The sequence below is a fragment of the Engraulis encrasicolus genome, chromosome 21, assembly GCF_034702125.1.
Source record: "Engraulis encrasicolus isolate BLACKSEA-1 chromosome 21, IST_EnEncr_1.0, whole genome shotgun sequence".
NCBI lineage: Eukaryota > Metazoa > Chordata > Actinopteri > Clupeiformes > Engraulidae > Engraulis > Engraulis encrasicolus.
This window is the reverse complement of record NC_085877.1, coordinates 24,161,749-24,176,748: the sequence shown is the minus strand read 5'-3', so window position 1 is coordinate 24,176,748 and position 15,000 is coordinate 24,161,749. Positions and strand designations below refer to the sequence as shown.

Sequence of the window (15,000 nt, the reverse complement as noted above, 5' to 3'; positions counted from 1 at the left end):
GAGGGGGTGCTAGGGGCGCCACGGCTGGCTTTTTGCCAGGAAAAGCATAGCAAATTAATTTCACTTCATTAACTAATGTACACCAAAATAAACCAAATATAAGCTTAATAATATTCCCATTCGTTAAGAACAGCATTGTAATCATCTATTGCATCTCTCAACATTATTATTACTGTATTATCGTCAAGTTATTATTTCATATATCCCAGTGGGGCACTGACTACCTAGACTGTGGCTGTGCAAGGGGATGCACAGGAAAACAGTGTGGCACGACCCATGTAAGGGGAGCCTTGGCTGGAATATATTGGTATAATAGGGGTGGCCTTGTCATGGTAAAGTATGGGAACCCCTGATCTATCTGTCTGTCTGTCTGTCTGTCTGTCTGTCTGTCTGTCTGTCTGTCTGTCCGTCTGACTGACTGTCTGTTTCTGTCAGCCAAATGCTGTAATCAACCAGTTAGTTGATTGAGTTGGTTGAGGTAGCCTATTACAATCATTGAGTTTCATCTATTTGTTTTCTGTTTCTTTCATGAAGATATCGTGAACACCCCCAAACCTGATGAGAAGGCCATTATGACCTATGTGTCCTGCTTCTACCATGCTTTCGCTGGTGCCGAGCAGGTAAAGACGTGTGTGCGTGCGTGTGTGTATGTGTGTGTGTGTGTGTGTGTGTGTGTGTGTGTGTGTGTGTGTGTGTGTGTGTGTGTGTGTGTGTGTGTGTGTGTGTGTGTGTGTGTGTGTGTGTGTGTGTGTGTGTCTGTCTGTGTCTGTGTGTATGTGTATGTGTATGTGTGATATTTGGTTATATAGTAGTATATAGTATAGTAGAGTACGTATATAGCCATAGTATTTGGTTATTTCCTCACACACAGCAAACAACCAGGTAGCCCCCGTACCATCGGAGGCATGCTGTAATAGTAATTGAAAAGTTAATTACCATAGCACTACCCTACTATGACATAACACAGGGCCTTTAGAAATGCACTACGACTCGGCCATTGCCATTCTGGTAACAACAAATGTATAATGCCGTGTTTTAACAGGTTAAACATACATGAATAGTCAAACAATAGTCTTAAGTCCCCCTTATTCTTTCTGTGTATTTCTATCTATCTCTTATTGTCCATCTGTATTTGTCTTTGCTGGTTTCAATATTTGTCTGTATGTCTGTTTGCTTGCCCATCCTTTGTGTTTGTCTGTCTATCTCCCCGCTTATTTCGTATGTGATATCAACCTGTGTTGTTTAACCATCCACTTGTCTGTGCCTACCTGACTGTCTGTCTGTCTGTCTGTTTGCCTCTGCCAGTCTGTTTATCTGCATGTCTATTTGTCTACCACCTGTATGCTTAACTTTACCTGTCTGCTTGTCTGTATGCCTGTATGTTTGTCTGTACCTGCCTACTTGTCTGTCTTTCATCCTCTCTGTGTGACTGTCTGTCTACCTGTCTGTCGACGTGTATATCTATCTTTCTGCTGCCTTGCTGTCTGTCTGTCTGTCTGTCTGTCTGTACATGGCTGTCTCCCTGTCAATCTCCCTGGGTTTATATTCATCTAACTGGCTTGTCTGTTTCTGTCTGCCTGTTGTGCGGTCTGCCTACCTGTCTCCCTGCCTTACTGTCTGTCTGTCTGTCTGTCTGTCTGTCTGTCTGTCTGTCTGTCTGTCTGTCTGTCTGTCTGTCTGCCGGGCGGTCTGTCTCCCTACCTGCCTGCCAGTCTGTATGTCTCTCCCTGCCTCCCTGTCTCCCTGCCTGTCTGTCTCTCTGTCTATCTGCCTGTCTGTCTGTACCGGTTTGTCTGCCTGGACCACTGGACAATCTGTACAGGACTACAGTTGATAGAAAAAAAATATGAACATTTTAGATGATGATACCCACCCCCTTCACCCTGAATGTGAACTGCTCCCATCCGGGAGGCGGTACAGAGCAAACATTACAAGCAAAAACATCTACCAACACTCATTTATGCCATCCATGGTAAACAAGCGATGGAAAAGCTAGACATGTGTAACGAAAAACAAGGGCCTGGATCTGCTATCTGATTTCTATTGATATGTACTGTATGATAGGAAGGGTGGCCAGAGGGAGGGGATGAATGCAGTGATGTACGTATTTACGTTTCAAGCAATGGAATGAATGTTCATTTATGTTGTTACTATATAGTGAGACTGAAGACACATTTCATGCTTGCAGGACAATAAAGTCTATTCTATTCTATTCTATTCTATTCTATTCTATTCTATTCTATTCTATTCTATTCTATTCTATTCTATTCTATTCTATTCTGGTCTATTCTATATTCTATTTTATTTTATTTTATTTTATTTTATTTTACTATATTTTATTTTATTCTATTCTATTCTATTCTATTCTATTCTATTCTATTCTATTCTATTCCGTCTGTCCTCCTCTTCAATAGGCTGAGACTGCAGCCAATAGGATCTGCAAAGTGCTGGCTGTGAACCAGGAGAATGAGAGGCTGATGGAGGAGTATGAGAAGCTGGCCAGTGAGGTGAGTGCTGTGCTGTGCTGCGCTGTGCTGTCCCTTCTCCACATGGCCTCCTCAACGAGCTGCGCGCTGAGGCCTTATACTGTACTAGGCCTCCAGGTGGAGCTGCGTCAGGAGGCCCTCTTAATTCATTACAATGAGAGCCTAGAACCTGTACTTTTAATGGTTCTTTTTGTACCTTGCATGTTCTCTTACTCAAACCAAATGTATACAGGACCTGACGTGTCTGTTATAAAGATGACACTGTAACTCTCTTTCTCTTTCTCTGTCTTTCTCCATCTGTCCTCCCTCTGCCTCCCGTTCTCTCTCTCTTTCTCCTTTCCTTCTTCTTCTTCTTCTTCTTCTTCTTCTTCTTCTTCTTCTTCTTCTTCTTCTTCTTCTTCTTCTTCTTCTTCTTCTTCTTCTCTCCCTATTTCCATCCATTCTCTCCTTCTCTCTCTACCTCTGTCTCATTCTCCATCTATCCCCTCCTCCTCTCGTTTTCTCTCTCCTCCACTCTGCCTCCATCCCTCCCTCCATGCATATACCTCCTACCACAGCTGCTGGAGTGGATCCGCCGCACCATCCCTTGGCTGGAGAACCGCGCGGCCGAGCAGACCATGCGCGCCATGCAGCAGAAGCTGGAGGACTTCCGGGACTACCGCCGCGTGCACAAGCCGCCCCGCGTCCAGGAGAAGTGCCAGCTGGAGATCAACTTCAACACGCTGCAGACCAAGCTGAGGCTCAGCAACCGGCCCGCCTTCATGCCCTCCGAGGGCAAGATGGTGTCGGTGAGTGAGTGTGGCCCGTCTAAACTACAATACCCAGCATCCACGGTGTCTTTAACAGGACCACTACCAAACCACAATACCCAGCATGCAATGAGGTCTTCTATTACAAGCTGCAGCTCAGCAACCGGCCTGCCATCATGCCCTCCGAGGGCAAGATGGTGTCGGTGAGTGAGTGGCCCGTCTAAACTACAATACCCAGCATCCACGGTGTCTTTAACAGGACCACTACCAAACCACAATACCCAGCATGCAATGAGGTCTTGTATTACAAGCTGCAGCTCAGCAACCGGCCCGCCATCATGCCCTCCGAGGGCAAGATATAAAAGTATAAAAGTAACTTGCAAAACCCGCAAAACAATACTCATTGTTTTTAGATACATACTGACCAAAACAATACACTTTCTCCTTAATTCGACAGGATTCCACAATTTGATTTTCCATCTCCCCTATTGTTCTCAGACTTACAACTCCATTGTCTTGTCAATTCCATCAGGGAAGTCAGGGACAAGCTCACACAATGCTTGCAAAAGCTCACACACAGTCTGTCAGAAGCAGCTCTGTGATAGTGTCTTATTGTCATACTCTGCATTGCTGCACTGTGGCAAGAGTGTTATTTTCAACCCCTAACGTAAGTCTGTGTCTTCTATGTCTATGTGGCTATAGCTTCATTCATAGTCAGAATCCAAACAGAGTCCAGGCTATTTCCTTGCATTGCATCAGTAAGAGCAATGGTAGCAGAGCCCGTGCACGCACGCACGCACGCACGCACGCACGCACGCACGCACGCACGCACGCACGCACGCACGCACGCACGCACGCACGCACGCACGCACGCACGCACGCACGCACGCACGCACGCACGCACACAGCCTGTGGGCCCGACTCGAATGAAATAAATATCTAAATCAAAGGCACTTAAAATCAAAGGCACTTTGGCTTTTAAACGGCAAATTTTAGAAATAGAATAGAATAGAAACATTTCCGCGGCAGAAATGGGGGTGCTTTCGACAGAGGAAGGACAGTGTTTCAAAATAAATAAATGAAGGAGACACACATGGATGAAAACACTGTCAAATAGCACACTGTCATACTCCATTGCCATTCAAAGCAATTGGTACCTTGCACGGCCAATATTATTTGCGATTTCATGTTTCTTCCACTCGCACGCATGGTCTGAGGTGTGCGTAGATTTAGGCACATTTCTATGTTCAAGTACATGTTCATAAATCCCACACTTTGCTCAGGAATGATCGCACGCATGCTTTACACTCAGATCTGTGCCTAAGAACGCTTGATAAATGAGGCCCCTGGAATTAGGAAAGTACAATAGGAAGCTCAGATGCCAGTCTGAAAAGTAGCCTAGCTTTCAGACAAGCACCGCCGCAACAATCCTTCACCACCACACACACACCCCCCCAACAGACACACTCATCAACATCATCCTCTCTACTACCCACCCACCCACAGTCCCTTCAGTCAGCCACTCATACACACAGAGAGAGAGACACACTTCAGCAAGTGCTCTTCAGTTCTCTGTCTGTGTGTGTGGGTGTGTTATAAAATGGTCCCCTTTGGTTGACCGCGGCGGTGCGGCGTGGTGTGTGGGCAATATGAACATCGCTCTCAATTTTCGTAAATGTCTCTCCGCCATCTGCTGCGCTGCGCGCCGGAATGTTAATGTGTGTAGGACACTAACGGGCTAACACCTGAGCTGAAGGCCATTGCTAGCTACAGCAGGTGCGTGTGTGTGCGTGTGTGTGCGTGTGTGTGTGTGTGTGTGTGTGTGTGTGTGTGTGTGTGTGTGTGTGTGTGTGTGTGTGTGTGTGTGTGTGTGTGTGTGTGTGTGTGTGTGTGTGTGTGTGTGTGCGTGTGTGTGTGCGTGTGCGTGTGCGTGCGCGCACAGTGTCACCGAAGGCCACTAACGACTGCTGTTATTACTGTTTGACATTGCTAACTTCGGGGGCATGTCGGAGTGTAGGAGGAATATTACTGCATCCATATTCACATGCATATTTTCTAACCAAGTGGTAAAGGGATGGTGAAAATCTGCAGATACTGCTGGTTTTTATATCATGCAGTATATCAGGGGTGGAACTTAATTTTTTTCCTCACCAGTCACTGTGGCAGGTAGATTTTACAATCTACCAGTCACAAGCTATTTTTACCAGTGACAGTAACTATGGGCAGTCATGGGTGAGCGGTTAGGGCGTCAGACTTGCATCCCAGAGGTTGCCGGTTCGACTCCCGACCCGCCAGGTTGGTGGGGGGAGTAATCAACCAGTGCTCTCCCCCATCCTCCTCCATGACTGAGGTACCCTGAGCATGGTACCGTCCCACCGCACTGCTCCCCATGGGGCGCCACTGAGGGCTGCCCCCTTGCACGGGTGAGGCATAAATGCAATTTCGTTGTGTGCAGTGTGCAGTATTCACTTGTGTGCTGTGGAGTGCTGTGTCACAATGACAATGGGAGTTGGAGTTTCCCAATGGGCTTTCACTGGAGTTTCCCAATGGGCTTTCAACTAGTGGGTTGAAAAACTTACCAGTCTGCCCTGAAATTTACCCGTCCTTGGCGGGTGGACGGGTGCTTATTTCCAACCCTGCAGTATATGTATACAGAAAAAATATGTATGTGTCTGTATGTAACAGAGGCCAACTAGCAGAGTGTGGCATGGAACGTTAGTAAACCTCTCTCCTGAAGTCTCATACCGTATCAGTAGCGCTGAGCTATCAATCTGGTCCTTTAGCTCAGCGGTATCATGCTGTGCCTCCCATGCCCGAACTGAGCGTTGAGGAGGTAGCAGGTTCAAGCCCCAAGTGCCGGACTGCACAGGAGCACCTCACCTCAGTTATATATAGATACAGAATGTGAAGTATGGATCTATGTTACATATCATCTATTGTTCTATATTCATAACCGCCACAGTGCGGTTTGTCTGGTTCTGCATGCTGTGTCAATACAACATCCTCCATTTCTGCAGTGAGCCATGCAGGGCAGCTGTTGAGTGAGTTGAATACCTTATTGAGGAACTATAATAGAAGAACTACTTCTATTTGTACAGTGACTGTGTCTATAGACCATGATGTGCAGGTCATGATTACATTTTTTAATTTATGGGAATAAACATTGTAGAATTACTAACTCGTAATTAATGTGGTGTGATAGGTACATAAAACAAATTGTGTAAACATGCACCCCACCCTTTCAAAAGACAGCTTTGTTATGACTAACCAATGCTACACGACATTAAATGGTGACAACCCCTCTGAGATGTCACCTCTAAGATGCTAACATTAACTCTATCTAATTAATCTGCAGTGTATGTCTTCATACAGTAGGACTTTGCTAACTCTTAGTTTGTGCAATGTGTCTACATGGCTAATAGGACATTGCTACAGTAACTCCTAGCTTGTGTGTGTTGTGTTTGCATTCATAACAGGACATTACTAACTTAGTCTGTGTGGTGTGTCTATCTTTCTAAAAGGACATTGCTGATTCCTAATTTGTGCGATGCACCTTGCTAACTGGAAATTGCTAACTCAAAGTTTATGTGGTACCCTAGGACATTACAAACACCTGGAAAGACCGCCACACAGTCATATATTTGTGCTTGTGACAACGCCATGCTCTAAGAGGCCACTTCGGAGATATACTTCTGAGATATTGGTCATTTCTCAAAACTCTAGTGCGCACACTTCCAAGTGTATCAGCCTAATTAATCACGCCCAGTGATTGGATACTCTTTGGTGAACTCTGCGGAGTATCCAATCACTGGGTGTGACTAATAAAGAGTATCCAATCACTGGGCGTGGCTTATTAGGCTGATACACATGGAAGTGCGCGCACTAGAGTTTTGAGAAATGCCCGGTAACTGCTAACTCTTGTTAACTCCTCGTTTGTGCGATGCGTCTACATTGCTAACAGGACATTGCTAACGCCTGGAAAGGCCTGGAGCAAGTGGAGAAGGGCTACGAGGAGTGGCTGCTCACCGAGATCCGTCGTCTCGAGAGACTCGACCACCTGGCCGAGAAGTTCAAGCAGAAGTGTGCCCTCCATGAGTCCTGGACCGGAGGTTTGTAAACACACACTTCAGTATCCTCGTTTATGATTGGTGACTGTGAAGTCACACTTGAACATCCTCGTTGTCATTGGTGGCTGTAAAGTCACCATGTCACATCCTTGTTTTTCTATAAGCATAGGCCTACTTCCTTGTTCATGATTGGTGGTCACACTTGAACATCCTTGTTGGTCATTGGTGTCTATAAAGTCATTATTACGCACACCCTCATTTCTCAGTGTTCCTTCCATGACACCTAGACCAGAGGTGGGTGCACTGCACACATTGGCGGTTGTGAAATCACACTGTTACATCCACTTTTGTCACTGGTGTCGGTAAAGTCACCAGTACATCACCTTGATCACGTAGCTGTGGGTCATCCAGCTGCACAGTTCGGCACTCAGGGCTTGAACTCATTAGCCTGAGTGAAAGCCAACTGTTGAACAGTCTGGAACAAGCTAAGAGGAATCCGTTTCCATTGGGAGATGGTCTGACTCCAATTTAAATTAATTGGAGTTCTGAATTCAAATTCAAATTCTCTCTCTCTATCTCTCTCTCTCTCTCTCTCTCTCTCTCTCTCTCTCTCTCTCTCTCTCTCTCTCTCTCTCTCTCTCTCTCTCTCTCTCTGTCTCTCTCTCCCTCTCTGTCTCTCTCTCAGGCAAGGAGGATCTGCTGTCCCAGAAGGACTATGAGACGGCGTCCCTGATGGAGATCCGGGCCCTGATGAGGAAGCACGAGGCCTTTGAGAGCGACCTGGCAGCCCACCAGGACAGGGTTGAGCAGATCGCTGCCATCGCTCAGGAGCTGAAGTGAGACACTGTAGAAGCACTGTAGAAAACAGAGAGAGAGAGAGAGAGAGAGAGAGAGAGAGAGAGAGAGAGAGAGAGAGAAAGAGAGAGAGAGAGAGACAGAGTAGCGAGAGAGAGAGAGTGAGCGTGAGAGAAACCAGAGGTGGATTAATTACTAACTAAGTATCAACTAAGTGGCAAATAAGTAAGTAGTTAAGGGAGGGATTTTAATTATGAGGCCTTCAGGAGAGAGATCTGGCCATCCACCAGGACAGAGTGGAGCAGATTGCTGCCATTGCCCAGGAGCTGAAGTGAGGAAGAAAGGGTGTGTGTGTGTATGTGTGTGGCAACTTGCACAGAGTCAAAAAGATAGCGGCCGTTGGTCATAAACTGGAGCAAGAATATTTTTTTTAAAGGATGAGTGATATGGAAGGAAGGACAGAAGGATATTGACAGTGTGAGAAAAAGCCTTGGAGAGTAACCTGGCAACTCGTCAGGATGGAGTTGAGAAGATCGCTGCCATTACTCGGTAGCTGAAGAGAGATACTGTACGTAAAATGCATACAGTTACAGATACAGATACAGTTACTACTGGATTGCACAGAGAGAGAGAGAGAGAGAGAGAGAGAGAGAGAGAGAGAGAGAGAGAGAGAGAGAGAGAGAGAGAGAGAGAGAGAGAGAGAGAGAGAGAACGGGAGGAGAAAGTAAATAAGTAATTAAGTAAGTAAGTAAGTAGATACGTGAGACACTGCATGTGGAGAGCGAGGGTTAGAGAGAGGGGAAGTGGGATGAGAATGTGAAGAAGTGATGAATTAATTAAGTAAATAAATAGAAAAGTGAGACAATGTCGGCATGATTTTCAACATGCTGGGAGTTCAACGACAAATTACGATTACAGAGAAACTGGTGTCAATGTTAGCTAATGTTGCTTATTAACTGAGCTACAGAGTTGTCCCTACCCAGTAAGTTAAGGTTGCACAGCCAAATAGTATTTGAAGATGAAGTGTGCAGATTGTTTTTATGAAATGGGTCGATTTTAGTGACCTTACAATAGAAAGTGAGGGCTGAAGAAAGAGAGAGAATGTGAAGGACGAGAGAAAGTAACTACGTAATTAAGTAAGTAAGTGCACGTAACGTAAGTGAGAAACTATAGGCCTACAGTATGTAAGCAAGACGGCTTGGCAGCACACCAAGAAAGTGGAGATTGTCCCTGTCACCCTGAAGTAAGCTGAAGCCAACTGAAGTAAGATGATACTCTAAGGAAGACATACTGTGCAGAGGAAGGGGAAGAAAGAAAGAGAGAGAGAGAGAGAGAGAGAGAGAGAGAGAGAGAGAGAGAGAGAGAGAGAGAGAGAGAGAGAGAGAGAGAGAGAGAGAGAGAGAGAGAGAGAGAGAGAGAAAAAAACAAACAAACAAAAAAATCAGTGAAAATTGGCAATAATAGCACTGAGTCCTTCCCTCAGCATAGAGGAGTGAGACAGGGCTGCAACCTCAGTCCAACGCTGTTTAACATATATATTAATGAACTGGCAATGCAGCTGGAACAATGTACAGCCCCTGGCCTCACCCTACTGGACAAAGAAGTAAAATGTCTTCTCTATGCAGACGGCTTGGTGCTGTTGTCTCCTACACCAGAGGGACTACAACAACAACTAAACCTACTAGAAAGTTACTGTCAGAACTGGGCCCTGACAGTAAACCTAAAAAAGACCAATATTATGGTATTCCAAAAGAAGCCCAGATGTCAGGAAGCCAGATATCACTTCAATCTAGGTAGCACCAGCCTAGATCACACAATGAAGTACACCTACCTTGGCCTACCCATTACTCCATCAGGCAGTTTCTGCCTGGCAGTAAATGCCCTAAAAGACAAAGCTCGCAGAGCTCTATACGCAATTAGAAGAAAATTTTGGAACATAGACATACCAATCAGGATATGGTGCAAAATATTTGACTGTGTAATTCAGCCTATTGCGCTGTACGGAAGTGAGATATGGGGTCCACTCAGTGAACACAGCTACACTAGAACCCTTCATGCAGAATTCTGTTGACTGATCCTAAAAATTCAAAAGAAGACACCAACAAATGCATGTAGGGCAGAATTGGGAAGATATCCATTGGCAATCAACATACAAAAGAGAGCTCTAAAATTCTGGATGCACCTCCAAACAAGTCCCACAGACACGCTGCATTCTGAGGCAGCAAAATCCCAAGCTTTGAACCCCGAAAAGAGTCACCTATGTCAGCTTGTACTGAGACTAACCGACCCCCATCTAACACATACCGACATCTCTCAGACAAGCACTGCTTCCAAACTAAATGTAAACAAAATTATACAAAACTCCAAAGATAAATATCTGGACCATTGGCAAAATGAAACCAAAACCCAAAGCAAATTAGAATGTTATAGGACTATCAAAACAAATTATGAACTGGAAGAATATCTCTTTACTGTCAGATCCTGACCAAATACAGACTCAGTGACCACAGCCTTGCTCTCGAAAAAGGCAGACGACGACAATCATGGCTGCCAAGAGAGCAAAGGATATGTGCTCACTGCACGACAGGTGAGGTCGAGACAGAGGCGCACTTCCTTCTCCAATGCGACAAATATTCAAAAATTAGAGAAGCGCACTTTAATAAATTTAACCAAGTAATCCCGGGTTTCCCGGATCTGAATACAGACAAATCATTATCTATCCTACTGGGACAACAAGGGCAAACAGCAACGCTTGCTGCCAAATATGTCAGTGCATGCCATAGACAGAGGGACATTGCATAGACACCACAAAAGCCACTACCCCCCCCCCCCACACACACACACACACCCACGCACTATGCACACCCACACCCACACCCACACCCACACCCACACCCACACACACATATCTGTTTGCTTTCTTTTCTTGCTGATATTATCAATGCAATTGCAAGCATTCATTTGTGTGTTTGTGTTGACACTTATTTCATTATATCATTACCAATGTATCTTGAACCAATGCTTTGGCAATACAAAATATTTTTTGTCATGCTAATAAAGCTTCTATGAATTGAATTGAATTGAATTGAGAGAGAGAGAGAGAGAGAGAGAGAGAGAGAGAGAGAGAGAGAGAGAGAGAAATTGATGTCATTGCAAAAGAGAAATGAGATACTACGCAGTAAACAATACAGTGTTACGCATTCAGCACTTATAGAGTGTTATGGGACCAATTACACTCTGGAGGATGTTAAATCAACTCTGTAAGTGTTGAAGTAGCCCCTTAATGCGCGCCGTACCTCCAGTGGCACGCTGTAATAGTCATTGAAATGTAACTACCATAGCACTACAATACTATGACTCAACACAGGCCCTTTAGTAATGCACCACGACTTGGTCATTACCATACTGGTAACAACAAATGTATAAAGCCGCGTCTTAAGGGGTTAACACTGTATTGTTTTACTTTGCATACGGGCGATATAGAGGGAGAAAGAGTAAGGACAACGGGGTGGAGATGGATGGGAGATCTACACCTGATTCACACACACCTTCAATGGCTTCTTTGGCGTCTTTAAGGTGCAGAATGTGCGCACATCAGTGGCACAGGTGCTGGACAAAATAAAATAACTGAAGTAAATAATAGGTGTCCGCAACACTCGTAGCCCCTTAATGCACGCCGTACCTCCTGTGGCTGTAATAGACATTGAAAGTTAACTACTATAGTACTACACTACTATGTCAGTGTGTAGGGACTTTAGTAATACAATACGACTTGGTCATTGCCATTCTGGTAACAGCTAATTTATGAAGCCGTGTCTTAAGGGGTTAATGGTCTCTTGATTCAACCAAGGTTGCACTTGAAGAAGGACTAAGGCCCGAAACGGCGTGCCATTAAACAACTAAGGAGCATTAACAGTGTTGCGGACATCTATTATTTACCTCTTTGGCTTCTTTCCAAGTCAGTGCTCGGCCACAGAGCTTTTGGTGTTGGAAGGACTGATCTGTTTTCATGCATCTGTATAACTGTTCCGCTCCCAGGCCCCGGACAAAGAGCACTTCCACGCCGGCGGCACACAGAACGTGGGTGTGAATTTTCCGTAAAGGATATAGTAGATTGCCTCCATCAGTCAGGAGCTGAAGGGAGGCACCATATGGAGGCTATAGAGGAAGGGCGATGTAGAGAGAGAGAAAGAGAGAGAGAGAAAGAGAGAGAGAGGAAGGGCGATAGAGAGAGAGAGAGAGAGAGAGAGAGAGAGAGAGAGAGAGGAAGGGCGATAGAGAGAGAGAGAGAGAGAGAGAGAGAGAGAGAGAGAGAGAGAGAGAGAGAGAGAGAGAGAGAGAGAGAGAGAGAGAGAGAGAGGAAGGGCGATAGAGAGAGAGAGAGAGAGAAAGAGAGTATAAAAGGAGACAAAGAGTAAAGAGGGAGAGTTTGAGAAATTGCTGCCATCTCTCAGGAGCTGCGACGAAATACTGCAAAAGTAGATGGGATGAGAGAGAGAGAGAGAGAGAGAGAGAGAGAGAGATAGAGAGAGAGGTACATTAAAAAAGAGGCATAAAGTGTGTGTGTGTGTGTGTGTGTGTGTGTGTGTGTGTGTGTGTGTGTGTGTGTGTGTGTGTGTGTGTGTGTGTGTGTGTGTGTGTGTGTGTGTGTGTGTGAGAGAGAGAGAGAGAGAGAGAGAGAGAGAGAGAGAGAGAGAGAGAGAGAGAGAGAGAGAGAGAGAGAGAGAGAGAGAGAGAGAGAGAGAGAGAGCTGCTCCCTGAAGTAAGATGCTATAATGCAGATGTCTTCAGACTGAGGAGGGGTGGGTGGCAGGATTGCTTAAAATTGCACCGTAGCTCAGTGAAGATGCTATGAGGCAGCGAGGGGGATGAGGGAGAGAGGGAGTGGAGAGAAGAGGGGGGTGAGGGGAGGGAGAGAGGGAGTGAAAGATGAGAGAGTGAGAGCAGCATATTGAAGTCATAGGCACAACCAGAAGGTGCAGAGTGGGGGCTACTAAAGGCCACCCACACAGAAAACATATTGATCTAGTGCTACAGACGAAAGACAGAGAGACATAGAAGGAGGAGAGAGAGAGAGAGAGAGAGAGAGAGAGAGAGAGAGAGAGAGAGAGAGAGAGAGAGAGAGAGAAACATACAAGAAGGAGAAGGAGAGAGAGGGGTGGGTGGGGAAGTAAGGAGTTTGAGAAAGGAACAGGAGGAGGCGGTTGTTCTGCCACCTTAGCAAAGTTAGATCTGGGGAGAACTGTGTGGAAAAGGATTCAAGCTCCCCGACACCTACGTCGTACTTAGAACCTTAGTCTACACACGTACACAGTATGTTCATGTATGTGGGCAGATTGTCTTCTGTTCAGCACACTGCAAAAAATGGATATCTTAGTAAGCTTATTTTTCTAGTTATAAGTAAAAACATCTAGTCAATTTTTACTTGATTAGATTATTTTACTTGTTTCAAGCTAATATTGCTTACAACAAGTAAAAAAATATCACCAAGTAAAATGATCGTGCCCCATGGACAAATGTCCGAAAACAAGTATAAATTAAAGTCTAATTTCTAGTTCTAAATTCCAGTTAAAATTACAAGTCATTAAGTGATTTTTTACTCAAAATAAGATTGATTTGATGTTTTTACTTGAAACTAGAAAAATAAGCTTGCTATGATTTCATTTTTTGCAGTGCAGTGTTTGGTCTCTGGCCTTATTGGACAGGCTGTGTGGGCTTTCTAACGGAATACAGATGAGTGTGTTCGGAATGTATCATTTTAAAGCGATACTGAAACATTTTTGTAAATTGTATTGAAATGCATACTATAGTTTCAGAAGTCCAGACCACCCACCTAGAAAGAAAAATCGTATTGATCAACTGCTACAGAACAAAAGAGCAAGGCATAGTCTGAGAGAAGAAGAGAGAGAGAGGGTGGGGGAGAGTAAAGCAAGAGAGAGAGATTCTCAGTGGTATTGCCCACCCACTCGGTCACACACACACACATGATGAAAAAGAAACACACACCCACGTACCAAAGGAGGAGTGTACAGCACAGAGGAATGATAGTGGGAGGCAGGGGGTGGAGGAATGAAAGGAAGGAGAGAAGAAACAAAGGAGGCAGAGAGGAGAGAGGGAGGAGGAATAGAAGTACTGTACTGGGAGACAGATGACCGAATGAAGAGAGAGGGATGGAGAGTGTGACGGTGAAAGAAAGGAAGTTCCACAGTACAATACAACTCAGAGAATGGAAGGAAGGAGGGATGAGAAAGAAGGAGAGAGGAAGAGAAGGAGGGACTATAGTAGTGTTTCTCAACAGGGGGCTCTACAACCTCCCAGGGGGCATTGGGGGAGCCCTAGGGGGGCGTTGAGAAATACATAGCTGAGAGTGGGGCGGTGCTTAGTTTTCTTTGGGGTGCATTAGTCTATTTTGTTTTTTAATACTAAGGGGGGCTTAAGGAGGGGTCAAGAAGTTGGAAGGCTCATGATGAGGTCTAGTGGGCGTTTATTGAGAAGAGGTTGAGAAGCACTGCACTAGAGGCACGGTAGTGGGAGGTAGGCGATGGTGGAAGGAATGAAAAGAGGGAGCGAAGAAAAGAAGTAGAGAGAGAAGGAGGGAATATACGAAGAGTTCAGATGCAAAACCCCCTAACTCCATTCCTGAAGACCTGCACTTCTATATTTTTAGAGAACCCCGTTGTTGGTTTGGTTTACATTCATGTACTTGATAATACATATAAATAGTTATATTACATAAATAAAATGTAAAAATATACAATTTTGATATTAAATAAAAAAGAATTAAGATTATTTTCTGAAAAGGCACTTAGGGGGTTTTGCATCTGAACTCTTCATACACACTGTAGTGGCAGGGCAGGGGATAGAGGGAGGAATAAAAAGGAGGTAAAGAAGGAGGGGATAGAC

General features: G+C 45.0%; 1 protein-coding gene across 1 annotated transcript in view; it reads left to right on the top strand.

Moving 5' to 3' along the window:
- Window positions 1-15,000, top strand: part of actn3b (actinin alpha 3b) — an 84,276-nt gene that overhangs the window by 44,602 nt on the left and 24,674 nt on the right. The window contains exons 8-12 of the mRNA XM_063186438.1: window positions 535-620; window positions 2,415-2,507; window positions 3,044-3,274; window positions 7,197-7,344; window positions 7,988-8,138. Coding sequence (XP_063042508.1) covers window positions 535-620; window positions 2,415-2,507; window positions 3,044-3,274; window positions 7,197-7,344; window positions 7,988-8,138 — 709 coding nt within the window. The remainder of the gene's footprint in view (window positions 1-534; window positions 621-2,414; window positions 2,508-3,043; window positions 3,275-7,196; window positions 7,345-7,987; window positions 8,139-15,000) is intronic.